Consider the following 24,658-nt stretch of genomic DNA (forward strand, 5'->3'; position numbering starts at 1 on the left):
AGATATAAAGTCACAATTGCGAGTTATAAAGTCAGAATTTCAAGATATAAAGTCACAATTCTGACTTTTTTCTGAGAGTTGCGTAATATAAACTCACTATTGCAAGGAAATAAAGTCAGAATTGCAAGATAACTGACTTTTTTCTCGCAATTGCGAGTTTGTATTCTGCAGTTCTAACTTTTTTCTTGCAAATGCGAGTTATATCTTGAAATTCTGACTTTTTTCATGCAATTGTAAGTTTATATCTCATAATTCTGACTTTTTTCTGAGAATTGCGTAATATAAAGTCGCAATTGCGAGGAAATAAAGTCAGAATTTCAAGATAATACCTGACTTTTTTCTTGCAAATTCGAGTTATATCGTGAAATTCTAACTTTTTCCTTGCAATTGTAAGTTAATATCTCACAATTTTTGTTTTTCTCCGAATTGCGAGATATAAAGTCAGAATTGCGAGTTATAAAGTCAGAATTGCAAGATAACAACTGACTTTTTTCTCGCAATTGCGAGTTTGTATCCAGCAGTTCTGACTTTTTTCTTGTAAATGCAAGTTTATATCTCACAATTTTTACTTTTTTCTCACAATTGCATGATATAAACTCAAAATGTGCAAAAGTCAAATTCTGAGGGGAAGAAATATATGTTCTCAGAATTACTTTTGTAATCTTACAATTCTGACTTGTAATTGTGAGTTATACAGTAAAAGCAAAATAAAAGTAAGAATTGTGAGATAAAATGTCGCAGTTACCTTTTTATAACCACGAGTATAACCCTCAAAACTGTTGACTGATTTATCTTCTTGCAAGGTTTATTAACCGTTGTAGCAGTTGACTAAGCCTGTTTATATTAATAATTAGGCCATCCTATCAAAAATGGTCTTATTCAGTTATGTAATATGGGTGTTATGTGGCTCATTGGTTAATAATTTGGCTGGTAACCCAAAAGTTGTAAGTTCAAATCCCATAAAAAGCTGTTTGACACCTGCCACCATTGTGTCCATCACAGAGAATTCCTGATTTTTTTTTTTACAGCAGTTGCAATAGGAACGAATCTGTTGTTTCATGATGTATGTGATAATTGTGTTTTTAAATTGTGTTGATAGTGCCATTATAATAAAATGAGCAATTGGAAATCACCGCCATTTATTGTTTGTGGGTGTGTTTGCATGTGTGTACATGTTGTTTTATTGCTTACGTGTTTACAGTGTGAACTATCATTTTATGTTATAAATGTTGACTGAACTTTTTTGTATTTCATTGTAGTGTCTTGAAGTCTTGTATGCAAGTATCGAGAGTAGATCTTCGCATGATATTCTAGTAGGTGCCTGTGTGACCAGTAAAACAACATATATGTGTGACACCTACATTTTCTTAGAAATTCAGAGGTGGTGTATCTCATATTTAGTACAAAAGAAGGCATTTAGCTGTGATATAGCTGATATGTTATATAGTTGGAAGGAATCAAAATCTTATTAATCTAAAAATGTTGTGAATTTGCTTCGAGAAAATCATTTAGATGTCTCAGATTTTTCGTGTGATTTTACTGTAAAAAATGCAAATGCAAATTTAAAAATATTCTAAAAACATTTATTTGAAACATTAAGAAGTGTAAAATAATATAACCAAAACATTATATGTGAGTTATAAGTCGCAGGGCTATATTTGTGGCAATAGCCAACAATATGGGTATGGGTCAAAATTATATATTTATTTTTATGCCATAAATCATTAAGTAACAATCATGTTCCATGAAGATATTTTGTAAATTTATTACCATAAAAATTTTAAAACTTAATTTTTGATTAGCAATATGCTTCGCTTCCGGGAAATCTTTTGGATATCTCAAATTTTTTTGTGATTTCACTGTAAAAAATGCAAACGCAAATGTGGAAATATTCTAAAAAACATTTATTTGAAACACAAAGAAGTGTAAAATAATATAACACAAACATTATATATTCATTTTACATGTTTACATTTTAATACAAAAAAAAAGAAAAACGTTGCTTTGGTACCAAAGTATCAGTGCTTCTTCATAAAACTGTTGCTAAAAAGTTAACAAAAAAGTACCATTGCTTATTTGAACAATCTCACAAATCAGTTAGATTTATAGACTAAAAAGCAAACAAAAGGTTTTTCATATTCAGTACAAAAGAAGCATTTAGCTGTGATATAGCTGATATATTTGTTATATAGTTGGAAATAATCAAAATTATTCATCTGAATGTTTTAAAGTCATTGTAAGTTCGCTTCCAGGAAATCTTTTGGATGTCTCAAATTTTTTGTGATTTCACTGTAAAAAATGCAAACGCAAATGTGGAAATATTCTTAAAATACATTTATTTAAAACACGAAGAAGTGTAAAATAATATAACAAAAACATTATATATCAATTTTACATTACATTACAAAAAATTACAAAAAAGTATCAGTGCTTCTTCATAAAACTGTGTAGCTAAAAAGTTAACAAAAAAGTACCATTAAAAGTACCATTACCATTTTAAAGAGTCTGTTATATTTATAGACTAAAAAGCAAACAAAACGTTTTTTCCTGAGCTGACACTTTTTCATAACCATATTTATTTTATATAAATTGGTCATCAGCGAAAAGCACCTGTCGTGTCTTATTTAGCGTCTTGATTGAGAGTGGACAGTGCTTTCATGCTACAGTTGCATATCCTCAACATTTCTCTTTTCAGTTCATCTTTTCAGAAATCCTTGAGTAATGCAACGCAAGAGGCTGATTTGGCAAGACTGCAACATTAACCGAGGTGAGGAAGTTTTCTCAAAATGTCTGCCCTCTTTCCAATCTATACGGTAGGCTTGCCAGAAGGAGTTTGAGGTTGTCTGACGTCACCTGCATCAAAGATGGGGAAGTTTCCTTTGCCACACCGTTAGATGTTCCCATCCCTTTCTCTGACTTTCTTCCAGGCTTCATGGTCAAAGAGAGTGGAGTGTCTTCACTGTAACTGGGGAGTCTGGGAATCATGCTTTCTTGGTGCTTAGGAGCTTGTGCCTGTTTGGGTTGAGAGGATCTTGATACATCAGAGGTGTTTACATGAAAGGAATTGATCATCTGAAGCTTTGCTTCTGCTGGGATGCCATTGCCACCAAAGTGTCGAAGCTTCTTTATACCATTTTCATGAGGGGTAGAGTCAGAAAGGTTTCTCAGAGGACTTTTCAAACTCAAATTAGTTGGTTCCTCGCCCATCGTGGAGCTCTCAGACGTTTCCGAGCGTGACCGCATGTGGAACTTGTGCTCGGGTTGTGCTTCAGCTTTGGTTTGGACTTGAGATGCAGGGCTGTTGGCCATTAAAGCTGGGTTGGAGATCAGTCCTCTCCTGATCAACTCCTGTAGAAGCTTCAGAGGAATCTGAATTTCCATATTGCCGTTCGGATCTCCAGGTGGGTGTCCAAAGGGATTGCCTCGGTTTAACTTGGGTGTAGGTGCACCAGAAGGTTCTTCCTTCAACCAGTCCGCGTGTAGCTCTCGCTCCCGTGCTTTCATAGCGAATGCTTCGGAGTAGTTCAATCTACGATTGAAGAGATTCACTGAAGGAGGACTTGCTCTACGTGGGACTGGATTGGCAGTGGAAGACGAAGTGAGATCAATGATATCAGCCGCCACCGGACTCGGCCCTGCTCGGACAGCCTCTGCACCTCCTTCTTCCAAGTTAGATTTGTCCCCTGTTTCCCCCTTCTCTGCACCTTCTTCAGTGGTCAATCCCCTTGGGTAAAGAGTTGAGACTTCATTGAGGAACTCAACTCTTTTTGCAGGCGTGCTGAAAGACGATGGCGTGTCACTCAATGTCTCAAGTCTGTTTTCTTTCCGGCTGAGGTTTAGTGGTTCCTCCCAGCCTGCTGATGACTTGTACTCTTTAGCCAGGTGGCGTAGCGTATGGAATGGTTGTTTGCAGCTCTGAACCTCCACAGACGGCGTGGCCAAGTACGAAGGAGGTGGTCGGGGAAGGTCTTGAGAAGGGCTGAGGCTCAAATGGGGCACTGTAGACTCTTGAAGAGCCATGTAATTGGGTAGAGATGTGCTGCCTTGTGGGAAGTATGAAGCAACGTTCAAAGGCATGCTAAAAATTGGTCTCTGATGCTCCGCATACATGTTTGGAGAGGGCTTGAGAGGGAAAAAAGAGTAGAATTTGATTAATTCAATGCTTATAAAACTTTGTAGTTAGCATTTCTACTACACTCTAAGAAAAAAAGGTACAAAAGCTGTCACTGGAGCGCAGTGTTGCGAAGTCCGCGGCTTTCCCGCGGAATTGGGCTACTTTAATTCCTGGAATGTACATTTTACCAGAGGAACCCTGCCAAAAGCATGTATTTTACCACCGTTTGGACTAATTTTGGATTAGTTTTTAGTAGTTAGGTGGGTTTTGTTATGAAAACCTGGAAACTCTGTTGGGGTAGTACCTTTTCAAAGGGTGCACTGTTGTACCTTTTTTACCTTAAAGGATTAGTTCACCCAAAAATGAAAACTAGCCATTATTTTCTCACCCTCAAGCCATTCTAGGTGTATATGACTTTCTTCTTTCAGACGAAACCATATAGTTATATTAAAAAACGTCCTGGCTCCTTCAAGCTTTATCATGGCAATGGGTGGGTGTTTCTCTTTTACAGGTCAAAACAAGTCCAATAAAGTGTATCCATCCATAATAAAAAGTGCTGCACACAGCTCAGGTGGTGAATAAAGGCCATCCGTGGTGTATCAATGTGTTTTTGTAAGAAAAAATATTATGGATGGATGCACTTTATTGGACTTGTTTTGTCCTGTTGAAGAGAAACACCCCCCATTGCCTTGATAAGGCTTGAAAGAGCAAGGATGTTTTTTTTATGTAACTCCAATTGGATTCGTCTGAAAGAAAAAAGTCATATACACCTAGGATGGCCTGAGGGTGAGTAAATAATGGGCTAATTTTCATTTTTGGGTGAACTAATGCTTTATAGAGTGCATATAAGTGCCTTAAAGTCATTTTTGTACCACCCCAGTGACAGATTTGTATCTTTTTGTCTTTGAGAGGATGTATTCTGCGTTTAAGATGTCATACCTGAGGGAATGCCGGGAGGTGTCGGAAATCTGCACGCTTACTCCTGGGATATTCGTGCTCAAAGTCACCATAACTGTTGGGGTGGAAGCGTTTTTGCGTTCGAGGGGTCCTGAAGACAATATCGTCCCTGTATCCATTTTGGTGACACTCAAAAGGAAGAAGCAACCTGGTTGGACAAAAAGAGCTTTGTGACTAAAATGTATTTGAATTACCTATGTTTTACGTATATATAGTACATGGGAGCAGCTGCTGTTTGAAGGGAACATCGGATGCAAAATTATTATTTTTTTGGTGTTTGTGTCTCAGTGTGAGAACATCAGGGATGCCAGGTTTTCTCAACAAAACCTGCCCAATTGTGGTAAAAAAATTTTGGGGCGAGATTCCCTGGTAAAAATTAGCATTCCATGGGCTAAATACTACATTATTGGGGTCGTTTCAACTCGCAAACATGAAAAACAACCCGCGGCAACAGTGTTAAAGTATCCCAATTCCACGTGAAAACAGTGGACTTGGCAACACTGGTTGACATGACTATTCTAAAATAATAAAAATCCATTTATTTCTTTTTCTAAATCTCTAAAATCAAATAAACAGTCTAAATTATCAAGCTGCTTTTATTTTCTGAGCAGTGTGATGTCATACTGATCAGGCCCCGCCCACAGCGGCTGACGGACTCTGACGGATTTCTGCTCTCAGCCACTTGTACGCTGTCCGCCATTTTTTCCGTACTCAAGCAGCTGTAGCAACAACAGTGTTTCGTAAGAATTCAGGTGTTTTGCAGTTGGATGTTAAGAGATCAGATCCGCTGAGGACGCAGTGGATTAGTTTTGTTTTTGATGGTAATGCATCACCAAATACACAAAAAACTAAAGAGAGGGGCGGAGTCAGCTCATTAACATTTAAAGAGGCATGCACCGAAACGGCTTGCTGTGAACAGAGCTGTTTTTGAATAGGCAAAAAGGGTGTTGTTTTACACGACCATTGAGGAATTTTTACCAAAGTATGTTGTGGACATTTAATAAAGACCCTAAAGAATTTTGTCAACTTGTAAAAAAATGTGCATCTGATCTGCGATGTGCTTCATTTTGCTTCATGCTTACTTTTCATAGTGTCTGCGAGTGCAAGTGGCTGCACTAGTGCTGCGCGGGTTTCCTCCAAGTATGTTGTAAACTTTCTTCCACAGCTGCTGTGCAGTGACCTAGAAATCACACACAAGAGATTTATAGTTTTGTTGACAAATTCTTGGCAGTTATTAATTCTAAAGTCTTCTTAAGAATTCTAAAGTATGCTTTTAAAAATTCTTATTAGATGTTTTTGCTTGATGAAAATAAATCCATTGACGTAAAATGATTAGTCACATTTCTGACATGTACAGTAACTGCATTTATGAAATTGTTGTCCAAGGTGGAGTCTATGTTTTAATTTTGTGGTCAACATATAATAAATGTCTTTTTACCTGTTGATAGCCTCCTAGCTCTTTCACTGTCTTGTACATTAGGAACATATCAACTGAAAGGAAAAGTAACAAAGTAGATGTTAATACTCTGAAATGTTTTCTTTTTAGACATGCATTCACTTGTCTTTCTCACTCACTTTGTTTGAAACCTAGATGAGGTATTCTTTCAATCGGAGTGTCTCTTTGTTTCATAAAGAGGTAGAGGTCTTTGAGGAAGCTCTCCTCTGTCAACTCCTCTCCCTGTTCTGATCGCTTCTCCTGCGGGCCGTCCTGCTCCATCATACTGACCTGGAAATACAGTTTCAGCATGTTCAACATTGCGTAGTGACCATGTTTTGTCTAATAAAAAGGTAAAATCTTGTCTAGATACAGTTTTGACAACTACTCTTTTTTTTTTTTTTTTGAAAATGCAGAAAATAAAAATGGGAATTGTGTACCAATCCTAAATTTATTGTTAATGGCGTTGAAGGAGTTCACATGTATGCTAGATACTTGATGCCTGCTTTTCCTTCACTGTCTGCTCCAAATCATCTGTTAATACTTTAATTTACTGATAATAGAATAATTAAAATAATAATACTAAATTGTTTTGCTAATTAATATTTTTAATTTAAAAAATCTGTCCAAACTAGTATATAGTTAAAAATTGAAAAAGTAATTGAGACTTTACATATTGTAATTCTGACTTTTTTTCCTCCGAATTGAGATATAATTTTGAGTTATGAAGTCAGAAGTGCAAGATATAAGTTTTTATCCCACATTTGACTTTTTCTTGCAAATCAAGTTTGTATCTCGCAATTCTGACTCTTCTTGCAATTGTGAATTCATATCTTGCAATTTTGACTTTTTTTTCCCCTCAGAATCGAAATATAAACTGATTCTGAGGCAATTCTCAGAATTTACTTTTTATCTGGCAATTCTGACATAACTTTCCATTATGAGAAAAAGTACAAATTCTGAGTTTATATCCCACAGTTCTGACTTTATTTCTCAGAATTGCAAGTTTATTTCTCGAAATTGCAAGTTTATGTCATGTAATTCTGAAAAAAAGTCACAACTACGAGATATAAACTTGCAATTCCTAGAAAAAAGTCAGAATTCTTAGTTTATATCCCACAATTCTGACTTTATTTCTCAAAATTGTGGCTTCATTTCTCGAAATTGCAAGTTTATGTCATGTAATTCTGAAAAAAAAATGTTACAATTGCGAGATATAAACTCACAATTCTGAGAAAAAGGTCAGAATTCTGAGTTTATATATCAGAATTTTAACTTTATTTCTCAAAATTGCAACTTTATTACTCGAAATTGCAAGTTTACATAAAGTAATTCTGAAAAAAAAAAGTCACAAATATAAGATATAAACTCACAATACTGAAAAGAAAGTTCTGACTTTTTTTTCTTGCAATTGTGAGTTCATAATTTTTTCCTCAGAATTTAAATATAAACTAATTCTGAGACAAAAAAATACCTTTTATCTCACAATTCTGGCATAACTCGCAATTCTGAGAAGAAAAAAAAAAATCAGAATTCTGAGTTTTATAGCCCACAATTCTGACTTTATTTCTCAGAAATGTAACTTTATTTCTTGAAATTCTAAGTTTCTATCATGTAATTTTGAAAAAAGTCACAATTATGAGATGTAAACACAATTCTGAGAAAAAAGTCAGAATTCTGAGTTTATATCTCGCAATTTTGACTTTATTTCTCATAATTTTGACTTTATTTCTCACAATTATATAATGCAATTCTGAATAAAATGTCACAATTGCGAGATATAAATGTGCAATTCTAAGAAAAAAGTCAGAATTTTGATTTTATATCTCACAATTCTCACTTTATTTCTCGAAATTGTTTGTATCGAAATATTCTCGAAAAGTTTATATCATGTAATTCTGAGAAAGCATCACAATTGCAATTTCTGAGAGAAAAGTCAGAACTGAGATGAAAAGTCGGTAATTTTGTAATCAGTGGTGGAAACTCTCTTGTTGGCATTCTTATCAATCTTACATACAGTATTACTCACAAATTGTTCTTGCACAGAGTAAATTAATGCATGAACTTATCTTCAACCCTTTAAAGTACTAACTTTATATTCATCCCATCCTTAACCTGTTAACTTCGCAAAGCTTTTGTTAGTGTTCTTGTTAGATAATCAGTCTAATGTTCAGATCAAACTTCACCTGGCTTAAGAATTGTGTGGGCAGATTAATATCTTAATCGCATTAGATCAAGAACATCTCAATCTCGTGACTTGACTGTCTCAAACATTCAGTGTACCATAACTTGTTACGGACAGTAATTCATCAAAACGTGTCTGACGCACATGATGCTTATCCGGTGTGAGCAGAAAATGCGGCTTGACGGCAATATTGAATCTCTCATTGTTAGCTGGCCTTATGACACCTGCTCTCACATTTCCTTCCTCTTTGTTTTTGCAGGTGCATATTGATGAATGCAGTTTAGTTGTTTACTTATTTCATTATTAAGGTGTTTTAAATAATGCATTGAAAGTTAACCTGCATCACTAAAATACAGCTTGCTTGCTTTCTTTCTCGTATTAAAATGATTCCTCCAGTGTGATGCAACAATTCCAGGCCTTTAAATGATATGCATGAACACTGTGATTTATAAACAATGACCAATGCGTCAAATAAGCTATGGAAGCAATTACTTGACTCAGGCAATTAGTTAGTCTTATTGACAACTCACTAATCCAGCAATGACAATGACTGATGACTGTTCACTCCAAGTACATTCAAACTTACTATTCATCTTTAATCATGATGTAAACAGCTTAACACAACCATGTGGGATTTTGTTTACTATATTGCCAATACATATCGTTTATGAGATTTGAGAAGTACCAGTATTTACAGAGAAAGCCAATGGGGTTCAAATCAACTTAATTGTAGATTCAAAATATATTTTGTGTTCGGAAAAAAGAAAGAATAGGTTTAGAATGACAAAGGTAAGTAAAAGTTCATTTTTGAGAGAGCTAGACACTATATTTAACCCAACCACTAAATCGTACCTGTGTCCTTTCAGATTTATGTCAGTGGGATGATGGCTTGCTGGATCGATCCTATTTGGAGAATGAAGTAATCCAGAAAAGCTTAAGCTAAGTATCCAGCCCTTAGCGGTTTCTTTGACACGAGCGTTTTGTGATGCCTACACACCGTTTCTCTAGACCTGAATGAAATCATGGCCTCTTAGCGCTGAGATGTCTATTCAACTGTCTTCCCTGTTTGGAATGTTGGGTTGGACAGGTTCTTCCTGTTCTCAAGACGAATGCCAAAACCTCAGAGCATAAATATTGCTGATAATTACTCTGAGATTATTACGTTAAAATTTAGTCATCAAGGTTTGTTTTTCCCAGGAGAAGCTTTTCATTATGTTTCTTGTTAATGACTTTTTTTTGTTAACGCTACATGAAATGATTTCCACACCCAAGTTTAAATAGAATCGCATTCCAAAGTAATGTGCTGTTTTATATCAATAAAAAAATGAACATTCATTAGTCAGACTTACAAACTACTGTTGACCTCTATTGACCTTTTTTAAGAAATTACATTTGCGTTGAATGTTGAAAATGTCTTTCGTATTACCATCGATCAGGTTTATCCATCACACTTTTTTTTGGGTGGGATGTTGAATTCTCAATTATATCTCATTAAGGAATAAAAATAGACACTGTAATTTGCTGATGGAAGAATTAGAGAGAAATGCATCAATGTATTTCGAGATTTCTAACTTTTCATCGCAGAGTTCGGTATTGCAGTAAATCTGAGCACAATTTGAGACATTGTTAAAGCGATAGATCACCCATGAATGAAAAATGTATTTTTTTTATTATGTCCACTGTATTTTGTCCCCAAAAAATAAATAATTATTAAAAACATAATATTTTGAAATAATAAAAATATTTTTGTGTTCCACAAAAAAGCCAGTACTGACAAAAAAGTATATTATAAAATAAATGATAGTCAATAATAAATAAACAAATTGGTGAAATTGCCATTTAAGATCATGTTTTTTTGTTTTTTTTTGGTCCACTGCATTTTACGACTCAATAAAAAATATATATATATACACACACACATTTTTGTATGTGTTCTGTAGAAGAAAAAAATAAATAATGAAAAAATTAGGGGAAAAAATGTGAACTTGCCCTTGTGTAAGATTATTAGGGTGTTTTTCTCAGAAGAAAAAATAAGAAGCAGGAAACTCAATTAAACGTTTCTATTTTTATTATAATTTTATTTTATGATGGCCACTGTATTTTATGACCCAAAACGTTCTCCAAAAATATACATACATGCAAAAAAAAGTCAATAATGACTTTAAAAAGTGGTTGCCCAAGATTACTTAGGTCTTGTTCTCAGAAGAAAAATTAAGTATTTACTTAATTATAAATATTTACTAAATATTTACTTTTTTTTAAAATAAGATCAACTCTATCAATCTATATATATATAATGTGTGTGTGTGTGTGTGTGTGTGTGTGTGTACCTGGTATTCATCACGTTGTAGGGACCAAATGTCCCCACAAGGATAGGAATACCAGTAGATTTTGACCTTGTGGGGACATTTATCAGGTCCCCATGAGGAAACAGGCTTATAAATCATGCACAATGAGTTTTTTTGATGAAGTAAAAGTGTGCACAATCTCCTGTGAGGGCTAGGTTTAGGTGTAGGGTAGGTGTAGGGCGATAGAAAGTACGGTTTGTACAGTATAAAAACCATTACGCCTATGGAATGTCCCCATAAAACATGTAAACCCAACATGTGTGTGTGTGTGTGTGTGTGTGTGTGTGTTCAAAATTCTACAAAAAAGTCAATCATGACTTTTAGAAAAGTGGTGAACTTGCCCTCTGAGATCTCGTATAAGATTACTTTTTTTTTAGATCTTTTGTAAGATTACTTTATCTTATTTATCTCTTTTTTTTTCAGAAGGAAAAAAAAAACATATTTATTATGAGATATATATTTTTTTAAAAATGGTGAAGTTACCCATTAAGATCTTGCGTGAGATTACTTGGGTCTTTTTCTCCGAACAAATATGAAGCAGCAAGAGACACATGTAAGCATCTCCTGATCTCCATTTAATCTCATTGTAGACTGGAAGAAGCAGTTTTTGTTGTGTGACAATATGGTTTTGTTGGGCAGATGGTGGTGGTTTTAAACAGACATAAATTAAAACTTACTCAGTGGCCGTTGTCTAGTCCTGCAGATTCATCTTCGGTTGGCACTTTGGATTGTTTTACTCATTTGCAAACAATGAGGAAAACATAACCACAAAATAAAACCTGTTCTCCCATTTCCCTCCTTAATAGTAACCTGAGCGGAAAATAAGTCACTATACAAAGAAACAGAGACGACCTGGAATGAAATTATGTAAGAGTTGTGGCTAATGCAGTTTGGTAATGCAGAAGTTGTCAACTGACAAGACAGTGTTAAAATAAATCCATCTATCATTTTTACAAGCATTCATTTGTAGTGGCACTTGACAGACTGTCAAGTCCTTAAGTGTGACAGTGTTGACATGTTTGTTTTTCGGGGCTTTGGGAGCTCGACAGACTATCTGTGTTGTCTGACTTTTTCATTGTGCTTATCCACACTTAGCCAACCATAGATTTAAAGTCGTACTTTGCAATAATAGCACAATTTTCTTGCCTTGAATAACCTGTTTTACTGATAAAAACTGTGGCTGCGCAAAACTGGACACTTAATACACACTTAGCGAATGAAATATAGCATTTAATAGCATATACAATTGAAGTCAAAAGTTTGCATACAACTTGCAGAATCAAAATAAGAGGGGTCATACAAAATGCATGTTAATTTTTGTTAAGTACTGACCTGAATAAGAAATTTCACATAAAGACGTTTACATATAGTCCACTAGTGAAATTATAAAAGTTACCTTTTTCAAAAGTTTACATACACTTGATTCTTAATACTGTGTTGTTACCTGAATGATCCACAGCTGTGTTTTGTTTAGTGATAGTTGTTCATGAATTACTTGTTCATCCTTTACAGTTAAACTGCCTGCTGTTCTTCCCGAAGGAAAAATTCTCATTTGTTTTTTCAGCATTTTTGTGTACCCTTTCCAATAATGACTGTACAAATGCTCATTGATGCTTCAGAAGGAAACAAAATTCATTAGGAGCCAGGGGGTGAAAACTTTTGAACAAAATAAAGATGTGTACATTTTTCATTTACAGTAGTACTGCCCTTCAGAAGCTACAAGACTACTTACGTGTTTCCCAGAAGACAAAATCAATTAAATTGACCCTGATCTTCAAATTCAAAAGTTTTTAATGCATCTTAATGCATCATTTTTCTTTCTAAAGCATCAGTGAGCATGTGAGTCCCTCAGTTGTCCTCAGTGTGAAAAAGCATACAGTCATTGTTGGAAAGGGTTCAAATCCACAAAAATGCTGAAAAATCAAAGGTTTACAGTTTAACTGTTCAGGACAAACAAGGGACTCAAGAACAACTATCCATATTAAAAGTAAACAGAAATATCTTAAAAATAACATGCATGTTGTATGATCCCTTTGATAACATTTTGCAGATCCTTGAAGGTGTATGTAAACGTTTGACTTCAACAGTATCTAGATTGGATTCTAACTGAAGATTGTTAAGAATTGTTAAGGGAAGCTTCTGATATTTAAAATTGTATTCAATCGTTTTATTTGACTTTGTTATTTTTTTATCTATATCTTTCAGAGGAAAATAAAGGAAGTAAAATTATATAAATAATAAAAATGCATTTTTCAAAAGATTTATTTTTAGATTACATTTCGGCTGTTATGCATTGCTAACTTGTTTTTGTTAAGGAACATAAAGGAACACTGTGAAAAAATCCCCTTGAAAAAAAAAATTGGACTGAATTTCCTCATTTCACTCTCAGATCCTGATTAACAAGTAGATATGACCTGATGAAATGATTGGCAGTAAATCTTAAACCTGTTTCCTGCCTGCTTGTGTCATTTTGCAGAAAAATTCCTACATTTTTCTTTTTCTCCATTCCACAACTTTTCTTGGTCAACTGTCAACAGTTCTCATTCATCGCCATCTTTCTTTACTAACATCGATCACGAACAAACAAACACGTGCCATGCATCGAATTTATCCTTGCAGAGGGCAGATTTATGCCCTTTTCACTTTTTGCAATTGCTGGTTTAGTCCCCACACCTACATTAAAAAGTTGCCGAAAGGATTTCTAAAAGAGTTCCCTCAAAGAACCTTTCAGTGAAACTTTTTACATTTTTTATGTAAATGTTCCAGGACCTTTTGGTGCCAATAAAGAACCTTTGTTTTTAACAGTATTCCCATGGTGTACTTGTCTGAATTAGTACATCATATTATCTATTTTCGAAACCGTAAAAATAGTATTATATCATTTTTGCATAATCAGATTAATATTCATAAGGAAAATATACACCAACTGACCTTCCGTGAACCAGTCACAAGATTCAAATAATTATATGATAGTTTTCTGAAAATGACGTAGTTGTGCGAAGCATTTGAAGTATGCTATCAACAGACTCTCATGATTACCATTATCAGATCAACAAAATTGCAGCAGGAGCTCAGTTTTCAAAGCAAGCATACCATTGAATCTTAGAATGCCAGTGGTGCATTTACATCTGCTGAAACATTACAGTATTTGCAGTGAAAGTGTTTTTATTCTCTTATAAGCTTATAATACCTAAGTGAACTTTTTTTAATGTTCGTACTGACTGTTTGTCTTTGTGTTAATTGATGTGAATTAATTCTTAAACCGGCTGTAGAAACAGCTAACACAATGACTCAGCAAACTGATTCATTTCGCGTATTCTTTCTAGAAGAGATATCCATCTAAAATTTCTAAATACAGTCAAATAAGTCACATGAATTGCCCAAACAGCATATTTACTATTTTGGAGAAATCTTTATTGGAAAGAAAGAACCAAGCAAGTTTGTTTTGCTGAGAAAAAAATGAATATTAAATACATACTGTATTTGCTCTGTAACTATACATGACCTACAGTGGGATTCAAAAATCTGAGTCCACTTGTGAAATGCTTCTTTTATGATATAGTGCATTTTATCCATTAAAAAATAAGTTGTAGTATCAATATACGCTACCAGTCAAAAGTGTTTTTAAGATAAAAGATTTTTAATGTTTTTAAAGAAGTCTCTTCTGCTTACCAAGCCTGCAGTTATTTGATCTAAAGTACAGCAAAAATGTGAATTTTTTTTACTATTTAAAAAAACTGATTTGTAATTGTAAAAATGTAATTTATTCCAGTGATTTAAAAGCTGAATTTTTGGCATCATTACTCCAGTGTTCAGTGTCACACGATCCTTCAGAAATCATTCTGATATTCTGATTTGCTGCCCAAAAAACATTTTTTTATTATTATTAGTATGTTGAAAACAGCTGAATAGATTTTTTTCAGGTTTCTTTGATTAATATAGAAAGTTCAGAAGAACAGCATTTATCTGAAATAGAAATCGTTTGTAACATTTTTAAGCATTCTTGCGAAATAAAAGTTAATTTCTATAATTAAAAAATGTATAATAATAAAAAAATTATACTGACTCTAAGCATTTGAATGGTGTAATGTATATAATTTACAAAAACGTTTTACTTCAAATACATGCTGATCTTTCTGTTCATCAGAGAATCCTGAAAAAAATTTACTCAACAGTTTTAAATATCGATAATAATAATGTTTCTTGAACATCTGATTTCTGATTATAAATGTCTTTATCACTACTTTTGATCAATTTAAAGCATCCTTGCTTAATAAAAATATTTTACTAACTCCAAGCTTTTGAAAGGTATAGTGTATAGTTGCAAAAGCTTTTTATTTCAGATAAAGCGTTTATCTTTATATTCATTAAAGAATCCTGAAAAAAAATGTACTGAACTGTTTTAAATATTAAAGAAAAGTTTATAAAAATAATAATGGAAAATGTTTTTTGAACAGCAAATTAGCATGTTAGAATGATTTTTGAAGGATCTTGTGACACTTAAGACTGGAGTAATGATGCTGAAAATGTAGATTTGATCACAGGAATACATTTCATTTGAAAATAAATTCAAATAGAAAACATAAAAATGTTTCAAAATTTTACTGCTTTTGCTGTATCAAATAAATGCAGGCTTGGTGAGCAAAAGAGACTTCTCAAAAACAATAAAAACCTTACTGTTCAAAAACTTTTGACTGGTAGTGTAACAATTTGAGTGAAAAACTGAACAGAAAAAAACGAACATGAATTTATGATAATCATGTTCTCCAGGATGATTTGAGAAATACAGCTGCTTCTTCTTCTTCTTCTTTTTTTTTGGACTTTTTTTTATGTATACATTTTCTTAATTGTCAGTGTGGTCTCAAACATTTGGAGCCCATTGTATGTTAAGTGCATTTGCGGACATAGTTCTGAATGTGCTACTTACATATATTGCATTATTGTGCGCATATGAGAATAATTTTGAGCAAATCACTGAAAGGCCTCCAGTGATTGGTTGAGAGAAACACCTATTAGTCATATTTCTCTGAACAGGCTCCTCTATGATTGGCACAGAGTTCCCATGATGTCTCCTGCATGAAAAAGATAGAAATAAGGAATTATTAGGTGGATGTAGATCTAAATGTAAAATATGCAATGTACACTGACATTTAAAAGTTTAAGATCAGTAAGATTTGTAATGTTTCTTAAAACCGTTTTTAAAAAGTTGTAACAAAAATCCAGAAAAAAACAGTAATATTGTGAAATATTATTTCAACGTTAAATGTTAATATGTTTTTAAGATGTAATTTATTTCTGTGATGCAAAGCTGATCCTTCATGATCCTTCAGAATCCTTTAGATTCTTTAATAAATAAAACATTAAAAAGAACAGCATTTATTTAAAATGGAAATCTTTTGTAACAATATAAACTACCATTTAAAAGTTTGTGGTTGGTACATTTTTATTCTTTCTTTTTTCGAAAGAAATTAATATTTTTAGGTAATATGTTAAATTGGAAAAAAAAAAAAAAAGATAGCAAAGCTTATATTGTTAAGAAGGATTTCTATCTAGAATGATGTTCTTTTGAACTTTTTATTAATCAAAAACCTTTAAAAAATATCACAGGTTCCAAAAAGAAAATCAAGCAGCACAACTGTTTTTAACATTGCTAATAAATCAGCATATTAGAATGATTTCTGAAGGATCATGTGACACGAAGACTGGATTAATGATGCTGAAAATTCAGCTAAATTATACTTTAAAACATATTGAGAACTGTTTTTTTTAACTGTAATAATATTTTACAATATTACATTATTATATGTTATAATATTTTTTGATCAAGTAAATTCAGCCTTGATGAGTATAAGAGATAAAAATACTTTTTTTATCAAGAAGTGAAAGACTATGTAAAGAATTTGTAAGAAAGAATTTGAATAAGAATTTGAATAAGAATAAGAAAGAAAGAATGCAAGACATATATGTCAAGGTGAATTGTGGTATAAATAAGATCAACAGAACAGGCTTATGAACTTGTTTGCTAAGTAAATTTCCCATATGTCAAATGGCTCAATGCTCCAGGAACACCCACATATGTGTTTCTGTTTCACATGGTATATTTAACAGAATTACTTCAGGGCATTTTGTATAAAATGTGTTCACCTGAGCTGTTTTTCAACTATTTTTGGCCTAAAACTCTAACATTCAAAGGGTGGGGTTGGTATAATTTTGTAATTTTACTGTAAAAACAGTAGGCCTGTAAAATATTATTCTAATTTAAAACAACCAATTTCAATTTGAATATATTTTAAATAGATAACACAAAGCTGAATTTTCAGCATCATTACTTCAGTCTTCAGTGTCACATGATCCTTCAAAAATTATTCTGAATATGCTGATTTGCTGCTTATTATCGATGTTGAAAACAGCTGCTTGATATTTTTGATTTAAGCCGTTCAGGATTCTTTCATTCTTTCATTAATAGAAATTTTAATTTCAAACTAACAGCATTTATTTGATTTATTGTAACATTATAAATGTCTTTACTGTCTGAATGCACCCTTGTAAAAAAAAAAAAAAAATGCATACATGCAGGTAATTGCAGTTGGCAAATGTACGTTACATGCCAAGTTTAACTGAAAGACTGGAATTTAGTTTTGTAGAGTTCATTGGAAGGACTGGGTGTTTAATAAAGACGTGTCGTTTATACATTTGGCAAAAGCCATCACTGCTGTTTTGGAATGTTACATTTCGAGTTCAAGGCTATAGTTAAAGCACATTTGCGTTAAGAACACTGGCTATTAGTTACTATAAATCTTTGATGTATGTCAGAACCTGCCATAAAGTTTTCATCAACTTGTACTAAAGAAACATCGGATGTGAGTCATACAAATTCTTTATATTATTTGTGATCAATATGTCACACCCGCCCCAAACTCCCAAACTGCCATCTATATATATATATATATATATATATATATATATATATTATATATATTAGGGCCGGGACTCGATTAAAAAAATTAATTTATTCCTGTGATGCAAAGCTGAATTTTCAGCATCATTACACCAGTCTTTAGTGTCTCATGATCCTTCAGAAATCATTCTAATAATAAATGATTTTTTTTAATATTAATATTTTTTTAATATTTAAAATTGATATTTTTATTTAGCAAGGATGCGTTAAACTGATAAAAAGTAGTTTTAAAAGATTTATACTTTTTATTCATCAAAGAATCCTTTAAAAAGTATCACAGGTTCCAAAAAAGTATTAGGAATCATTCTATTATGCTGATTTTCTGCTCAAGAAACATTTCTTCTTATTATTAGTTTTTATAAAAATGGTTGTTCTGCTTTTTCAGGATTTAGTGTTTTTATTTTTTTAACTATTTAATGCCTCCTTGTTGAATAAAAAAATTATAACTTAAAAAACGAAACTTTTGAAAAGTATTGTTATATATTCTTTTATATTTTAGTGAAGGAGAATTATAAGAAGAAGAATTAAAATACTGCCATGTAATAAAAATAATGCCATTTATTCCCTGGACCACAAAACCAGTCCTAAGTAGCACAAGTATATTTGTAGCAATAGCCAAAAATACATTTTATGGTTTAAAAGTATAGAGTTTATATGCCAAAAATCATTAGGAGATTAAGTAAAGATCATGTTCAATGAAGATTTGTAATTTTTTTTACTGTAAATATATCAAAACTTACTTTGATTAGTAATATGCATTGCTAAGAACTTCATTTGGACAACTTTAAAGGTGATTTTCTCAATATTCAGATTTTTTTACACCCTCAGATTCCAGATTCCATATCTCAATTTTAAAATAAATTGACCCATATTGACTGGTTTTGTGGTCCAGGGTAACAATTATTAAAATATTTTTTAAATTAATTAGTTGTCCTTAAAATTCCCTATTTTAATTTTATTTCATTTTTCTAATTGTTTTGTATGTTGTTATAAATATACAGTCAAGCCCAAAATTATTCATACCCCTGGCAATCATGTGGCACTTAAGACTGGAGTAACAGCTGATAAAAATTCAGCTTTTCATCACAGGAATAAATTCTATTTTAAAGTATGTTAAAATAAAAAACATTATTTTATATTGTAAAAACATTTTGCAATATTACTGTTTTTTTCTGTATTTTTAATCAAATAAATGCAGCCTTGATGAGCATAAGAGCCTTCTTTAAAGACCATTACAAGTCTTACTGACCCCAAACTTTTGAACGGTAGTGTATATATATATATATTTTTTTTTTTTTTGAGTATAAAAAGTCTTTTTGTTTTTTTATTTTATTTTTTGGGATTTTTAAAATATTTATTTAATTTCAGTTATTATTAATGCGGTTGTTTTGAAATAAAAAGTTTACTAATATAATAACCCTAGTTTGCGCTGTAGATTTGTCAACAGTGTCACTTTGTTACAACTATTTTGTTTGTTGTTGAGTGCTAACCAGCCATTAATCAACATTTCAGTGCCACATCAACAGTGTCATGAATCTTTATTTCAAGCAGGGCCCCAGGGTTAACTTGGCTTACTTATTATTGTTTGCTTACACTTAACATTGTGCTAATAAAATGACAGCATCTGGGTTTAATGATGGGAACATTCTTATGTGCATATTAATTTTTAAAGCAGCAATGATGTGAATGCAAATATGGATGTGGTCCAGGTCTCATCACAGGTGTGGCCACCCCCAGATGCCACAATGGAATGCCTCTTTCCAGTCTGAGATTCCATACAATTCAAGTAAACATGCATGAATAACCCTAAAAGTTATGACTGGTATTTTGGCAAGGAATCTATCGACGTACACAGTAATATACATTGATATACATTTATAGATATACCTGTTTGGATTAATTTCAGGGGCCCATTTTATACTCTTTTAAAGGTACAGAGAATTACATTTTCATTTTATATTTTCTGGCTTCGTTTTAATTTAAGTTAAAGTTTTGGTAATTTTGTTGCATGTTTTTTTTTTCATTTTTACTATTTTAATTAGTCCATACACTGCAGTTTTTATTAGGTTTTTAGTTTTAGTTCATTTGGATATTTCAGTATTTATTGTGTAGCTGAGATGTTTAATATTGATAGACTGTAGTTACATTTTCGAAATTGAAATTTATACATCATCTGAAAGCTGAATAAACAAGCTTCCCATTGATGTTTGTTTGTTAAGATAGGACAATATTTAGCCGAGATATAACCATTTGAAAATCTGGAATCTGAGGGTGCAAAAAAATCGAAATAATGAGAAAATCGCCTTTAAAGTTGTCCAAATGAAGTTCTTAGCAATGCATATTACTAATCAAAAATTAAGTTTTGATATATTTGCAGTAGGAAAAGTACAAAATATCTTAACAGAACATGATGTTTACTTAATATCTTAATGATTTTGGATTATTGTAATGTTTTTATCAGCTGTTTGGACTCTCATTCTGACGGCACCCATTCACTGCAATGAATCAAATGATTACTTTTCTAAGTTCTGATTAAGAAACAAACTCATCTATATTTTGGATGGGCTCAGGGTGAGTCAGTTTTCAGCAAATGTTTATTTTTGGCTAAACTATTCTTGTAAAGTAACTTTTTATAGTTGTAAACATACGAATAAACAACAAAGATAGAAATCTGGTATGTTTTTGAATGGGCTGAAGCTTATCCAATATTTCTGCCAGAAGAATGTTCGATGCGAACAGAGATAAGGATACTATTTGCACTCAGTGTACCTTATAAACATGTCTCCGGTCTGTCTGTCTTTTTTCTGATTGATGACTGATCTATCCCACAATCCTTTGCTGTGCACGGGTCACTGCGCAAGTTTAATTTTTCTGTGCGCTTGATATGAGATAATTTGAGGTTGAGGTGTTTATACTAGGTCGAGTTCGGTCGAAAATTGCAGTGTAATATTTCCTTCCAGCAAAAGCACTTTTGAGATTTACTAATATAATTATTATGATGAGATTTACTCTAAATCTCTTAATTGGGGTAATTATGTATAGCAGTTATATCGCATTGTAAGATTTCACCATCCGAGACTTACAAAAAGCAACCGACCCGGGGTGAAAAGGACAGCAAATGTGCGATTAGCCGTGAATTACCCTTCCACTCCTTGAGGTTTTATAATTAACGCCAATCAAAACCAGAAACGTTGCATTCTTTAATAGAATGATGTGTTCGGAGATAACAGCTCACACCTACCAATTATGTTCTTCACTTTTCATCAGCTATCTTATCATTCCTCATGCCGCTGGGTGTTTCCGCGATGGTTTCGCACTTCTGCAGACTTGCATATTTAATGTCTTTATTCGCTTGATCGGGTTCAGAATCACATTTTAAGTTTTGCTCCATATCTGTGTCATTGGCTAGGAGCGATATAGCCTCTTCTCCCTCTTCAACATCACTTATGTTATCGGTCTGATCCAGCTGATGAGTAATATGTTTTAGGTCCACTGCAGAATCTGCAAAGTTACAAAAAAGAGATTTTATCATTTGAAAATTATTTATTGATCACAAAATAAAGTTTTTTATTGGCATCAATGATTCCAGAAAGAACCTTTATAGAAGCGTTTCATTCTACAGAAGGTTCTTTACAGTGGAAAAAGGTTCTTTTAAGAACTGTTTATTGAAAGGTTCTTTGGGAAACCAAACTGGTTCTTCTATGGCATCGCTGTAAAAACTCCCTTTCTGGAATATATATATACAGTCGTGGCCAAAAGTTTTGAGAATGACACAAATATTAGTTTTCACAAGGTTTGCTGCTAAACTGCTTTTAGATCTTTGTTTCAGTTGTTTCTGTGATGTACTGAAATATAATTACAAGCATTCATTCGTTTTAAAGGCTTTTATTCGACAATTACATGACATTTATGCAAAGAGTCAGTATTTGCAGTGTTGGCCCTTCTTTTTCAGGACCTCTGCAATTGGACTGGTTATGCTCTCAATCAACTTCTGGGCCAAATCCTGACTGATAGATAGCAACCCATTCTTTCATAATCACTTCTTGGAGTTTGTCAGAATTAGTGGGTTTTTGTTTGAGGATTGACCACAAGTTCTTAATGGGATTAAGATCTGGGGAGTTTCCAGGCCATGGACCCAAAATTTCAACATTTTGGTCCCCGAGCCACGTAGTTATCACTTTTGCCTTATGGCACGGTGCTCCATCGTGCTGGAAAATGCATTGTTCTTCACCAAACTGTTGTTGGATTGTTGGAAGAAGTTGCTGTTGGAGGGTGTTTTGGTACCATTCTTTATTCATGGCTGTGTTTTTGGGCAAAATTGTGAGTGAGTCCACTCCATTGGATGAGAAGCAACCCCACACATGAATGGTCTCAGGATGCTACTGTTGGCATGACACAGGACTGATGGTAGCGCTCACCTTTTCTTCTCCGGACAAGCCTTTTTCCAGATGCCCCAAACAATCGGAAAGAGGCTTCATCGGAGAATATGACTTTGTCCCAGTCCTCAGCAGTCCATTCGCCATACTTTTTGCAGAAGATCAATCTGTCCCTGATGTTTTTTTTTTTGGAGAGAAGCGGCTTCTTTGCTGCCCTTCTTGACACCAGGCCATCTTCCAAAAGTCTTGGTCTCACTGTGCGTGCAGATGCGCTCACAACTGCCTGCTGCCATTCCTGAGCAAGCTCTGCACTGGTGGCACTCCGATCCCGCAGCTGAATCCTCTTTAGGAGACGATCCTGCCGCTTGCTGGACTTTTTTGGATGCCCTGAAGCCTTCTTAACAATGCAGTGGAATGTTTTTTTTTTCGGGATTAAGTTAATTTTCATGGCAAAGAAGGACTATGCAATTCATCTGATCATAACATTCTGGAGTATATGCAAATTGCTATTATAAAAACTTAAGCAGCAACTTTTCCAATTTCCAATATTTATGTAATTCTCAAAACTTTTGGCCACGACTGTACTTTACTAGCTCTTGAACATGGTAGTTGCATTGCTGTCTATGCAGGAAAAGCTCTCGGATTTCATCAAAAATATCTTAATTTCACTCCCAAAGATCACTCCGAATGACACAAGGATGAGTAATTAATGACTGAATTTAAATTTTTCTTTAAGATGCTTAAAAGAACACTAACCAGTGACACCATTATCATTACCTGAGTCCTCAGAGAAATAACTGACAGGTGTAAGCCCCTCCCTCTCATTTAACTGTCCAATCCCGGCTTGATTCTCAGCTATAGGTGATGTCTTGCGTTCAGCATCAATCCCCTCAACCAAATCAATGCTTTCCACAATTTTATCCTTTTGAAGCATTTCTGCACATGTTTGTTTATCAGGAGTCTGTTTTGCTAATGTTGCGTCTTGGCTGTTTTCTGGGGAAGCTTGAAAGTCAATAGATTCGGTTTTCTCTTTTATGTCTGAATCTCTTTGATTACTTGACCTAGAAAGATCTGACTCAACCTGAATGGTTGGTAAGTTTCTTTTAGGTGAAGTATCAGTTGAGCTCATCTTTGCCTCGGTTTTATCTTGAGTGATTGAAATACTTTCAGGAACAAATGCGTCACTGATTTGAGATGGCTCTGTGGCATGGGATTCTGGGAAGAGTGGAGCATGCTGGGAAAATGCTGTGTCAGCCATCTCTGTCTGGATTAAAGATATATCCATCTGTTCCTTTTCATTTTCTTTGTCACTTTTTAACTCTTCATCACTTTCTGCTATCGCCTTATCCCTCTTCATAATCTCTGTGTATGATTCTTCCTTCTTGAGCACAGTCACGTTCACTGCTTTATCTACATCCATATGAGACATTCCTTCTTTATCATGGTTCTCGCTGTCCGTCTTGATGTTCTCGTATTGTATTGTTTCACTCTCACAGGTTTCTGTCATTTTCCAACTCTGATCTTTTTCACCCTCTTGTTTCAGACTTTTCCCATCTTCATGTCTTTCCCCAATTTTACAATCTAGCTCTTTTTCGCTCTCAAACACATCCATTATTTTATCTTGCTCTTCCAATCTTCTGCCATCTTGATTTTCTCCACTTTCATGTTCGTTCACACATTTTTCTACATTATTTCCTTCTTGCTCATTTTCTGGCTCACATGTTACCATAATTTTCACATATTGTATTTTTTCAGTCTCAAATACTTCCACTACTTTCCAATCTTGTTTTTCACCTTCATGTTCTTCTATAAAGCCTCCATCAAGTATTTTGTCACTACCACAGTCTTCTGTCATTTTGCAATCCTGTTCATTTTCGCTCTCATGTTTTGCCAAACATTTCCCATGTTCATGTATTTCTACAGTTTTCCCATCTTGCTCATTTTCTTGCCCACATTTTTCCACCTTTGATGCATTTTGCAATTTTTCAGTCTCAAATACTTCCATGATTGTCTCATCTTGTTTTTCATCACTGTCTAATGAATCCACAATTTTCTCATCTTGTCTTTCTTTGTTTCCATGTTCTTCCATCATTGTTCCATCTCGCTCATTTTCTTGCTTTTTACTTTCATGTTCTTTTATGAGATTCCCATCTTGTATTTTTTCAACCTCATGTTCTTGCATAATTTCTCCTGCTTGTTCCTTTTCAAACTCACGTTCTTCCACAATTTTCCAGTTGTGCTCATTTTCTTGCCCACATTCTTCCATAACTTTTGCATACAGTATG

At 33.6% G+C, this 24,658-nt stretch overlaps 2 protein-coding genes across 2 annotated transcripts; both read right to left on the reverse strand.

The window, feature by feature from the left end:
• Positions 1–1,991: 1,991 nt before the first annotated feature.
• LOC141293123 (uncharacterized) lies at positions 1,992–9,680 on the reverse strand. Its single transcript, XM_073825176.1, has 6 exons — positions 9,544–9,680; positions 6,647–6,797; positions 6,510–6,562; positions 6,154–6,251; positions 5,054–5,219; positions 1,992–4,122 (listed from the first exon to the last, which is right to left on the reverse strand). Exons 2-6 carry the CDS (start codon positions 6,789–6,791, stop codon positions 2,782–2,784), a joined length of 1,803 nt encoding a protein of 600 aa, XP_073681277.1. The 5' UTR covers positions 6,792–6,797; positions 9,544–9,680; the 3' UTR covers positions 1,992–2,781.
• Positions 9,681–15,914: 6,234 nt separating this feature from the next.
• On the reverse strand, positions 15,915–24,658 carry LOC141293135 (uncharacterized). The gene is made up of 3 exons (XM_073825188.1): positions 23,151–24,658; positions 21,239–21,498; positions 15,915–16,111 (listed from the first exon to the last, which is right to left on the reverse strand). The coding sequence occupies exons 1-2, from the start codon at positions 24,637–24,639 to the stop codon at positions 21,251–21,253; spliced, it is 1,737 nt and encodes a 578-aa protein (XP_073681289.1). The 5' UTR covers positions 24,640–24,658; the 3' UTR covers positions 15,915–16,111; positions 21,239–21,250.

This window comes from Garra rufa, chromosome 19 (genome assembly GCF_049309525.1).
Source record: "Garra rufa chromosome 19, GarRuf1.0, whole genome shotgun sequence".
Classification (NCBI taxonomy): domain Eukaryota; kingdom Metazoa; phylum Chordata; class Actinopteri; order Cypriniformes; family Cyprinidae; genus Garra; species Garra rufa.

What these genes read in the sequence shown, in the direction of transcription:
- LOC141293123 (XM_073825176.1), bottom strand. Translation starts at nt 6,791, where the DNA reads ATGATGGAGCAGGACGGCCCGCAGGAGAAGCGATCAGAACAGGGAGAG. An exon ending in TCATCTAGGTTTCAAACAAA is followed by an intron (nt 6,563 to 6,646) that starts GTGAGTGAGAAA and finishes TTTTCCTTTCAG; the next exon opens with TTGATATGTTCCTAATGTAC. An exon ending in ACTCGCAGACACTATGAAAA is followed by an intron (nt 5,220 to 6,153) that starts GTAAGCATGAAG and finishes TTGTCCAACCAG; the next exon opens with GTTGCTTCTTCCTTTTGAGT.
- LOC141293135 (XM_073825188.1), bottom strand. Translation starts at nt 24,639, where the DNA reads ATGGAAGAATGTGGGCAAGAAAATGAGCACAACTGGAAAATTGTGGAA. An exon ending in TTATTTCTCTGAGGACTCAG is followed by an intron (nt 21,499 to 23,150) that starts GTAATGATAATG and finishes GTAACTTTGCAG; the next exon opens with ATTCTGCAGTGGACCTAAAA.